Genomic DNA, 1,277 nt, shown 5'->3' with positions numbered 1-1,277 from the left:
ATGGTCTGGTTATGGAAAAGTCTTTATAGGTTAATAGAAATATCCTTTATAGTGCAGTAAAAATTGATAAAAGCCATTTAGTAATTTTTAATACTATAAAATCCATTTAATCTCCCAAGTCCAGCTGTGGCTTCTTGTTCAGCCCTGTAACAGCAGCAGTGAAGGAATGCAAGTGGAAGGGCTATTTTTCTTTTCCAGCCTTTGCAAAGTCAAAAGGCCTTCTAAGAACTAAAGCAATAAAGCAGATATGTGTGAAGGATGCTGACCTGCATTGTTGTTAATACTGAATGTTCACAGTTGCAAACAAATTACTTGGGCATAGTCAACAGTTAATATAAAAGAGATTGTTAATCATTTGGATGTTCTCTGTTTAATGTTTCATTTAGTCAGAGAAACATAGTGCAAGTCAACCTTCATGTAGACATTCAGCAAAATCACCAAAAAGTCCCAAACCAGCAGATGGAAAAGCACACTCAGTTTTTTATGCCAAAGAAAGCAAAGAAGTCAAGAAGGCAAGACCTGAAAGGACTACGCCCCTGGGATCTGATAAGGGTAATATGAAATACTGCTGCTCTTGTGTAAGCCAGCAGTTATGTTTTAAGAATTTTGTTTTGATGAACTAGTTCCATTTTTCTGTTTTTTTTTTTTTAAGTCTATGGAATGGTTGCTGAAATGTTTCTGTTAAATACTGTATAATGTATGAGGAGCAGAGAAGTGAAAATATTTATTGCTCCTTTGGAAGTAGTAAAGAGAAAACGCACAAACCAACATTTAAAAATATAGGTGAATATAGACAGGCTTCTTAATCCATAATTTCCTCGCAGTGTCCAAGTCATTTGGTCAACCATTACAGAAGGGATTATGATTAAAATAACAGTATCAAAATCTATCCATTTATCATATTTATGTCACTTATTTATTGTATAAAATCATACTTTAGGAAAAAACATAGCAGTTGTACTGTATACATACTATATATATTTGTGTGTATATTTCTAAACATTTCTTAGCTTGTAAGCTCATTAGACTAGGGTGTCAGGATTGCAGCTATTGGGGTGCAGGGTTGAGGCTAAGACCTGGGTTGAAGGGGACTTGAGAACATGGTCTGAGGTCAGTTTAGAGGCAGGGCCGGCTCTAGCAATTTCGCTGCCCTAAGCCTGGCGGCACGCCGCCTGAGGCACTCTGCCGCTCGCCGGTCCCGCGGCTCCGGTGGACCTCCCGCAGGCGTTTCTGCGGACAGTCCGCTGGTCCCGCGGCTCCAGTGGAATTGCCGCAGG

At 39.3% G+C, this 1,277-nt stretch overlaps 1 protein-coding gene across 2 annotated transcripts in view; it reads left to right on the top strand.

Moving 5' to 3' along the window:
- The window catches only part of DCDC2C (doublecortin domain containing 2C), a 124,115-nt gene that overhangs the window by 68,578 nt on the left and 54,260 nt on the right, over positions 1-1,277 (top strand). For both annotated transcript variants that reach the window (XM_075063692.1, XM_075063691.1), the window contains exon 7: positions 387-552. In XM_075063692.1, coding sequence (XP_074919793.1) covers positions 387-552 — 166 coding nt within the window. The remainder of the gene's footprint in view (positions 1-386; positions 553-1,277) is intronic.

The sequence above is a fragment of the Chelonoidis abingdonii genome, chromosome 3 (assembly GCF_003597395.2).
Source record: "Chelonoidis abingdonii isolate Lonesome George chromosome 3, CheloAbing_2.0, whole genome shotgun sequence".
Classification (NCBI taxonomy): Eukaryota; Metazoa; Chordata; order Testudines; family Testudinidae; genus Chelonoidis; species Chelonoidis abingdonii.
This window is presented reverse-complemented; position numbering and strand designations above follow the sequence as displayed.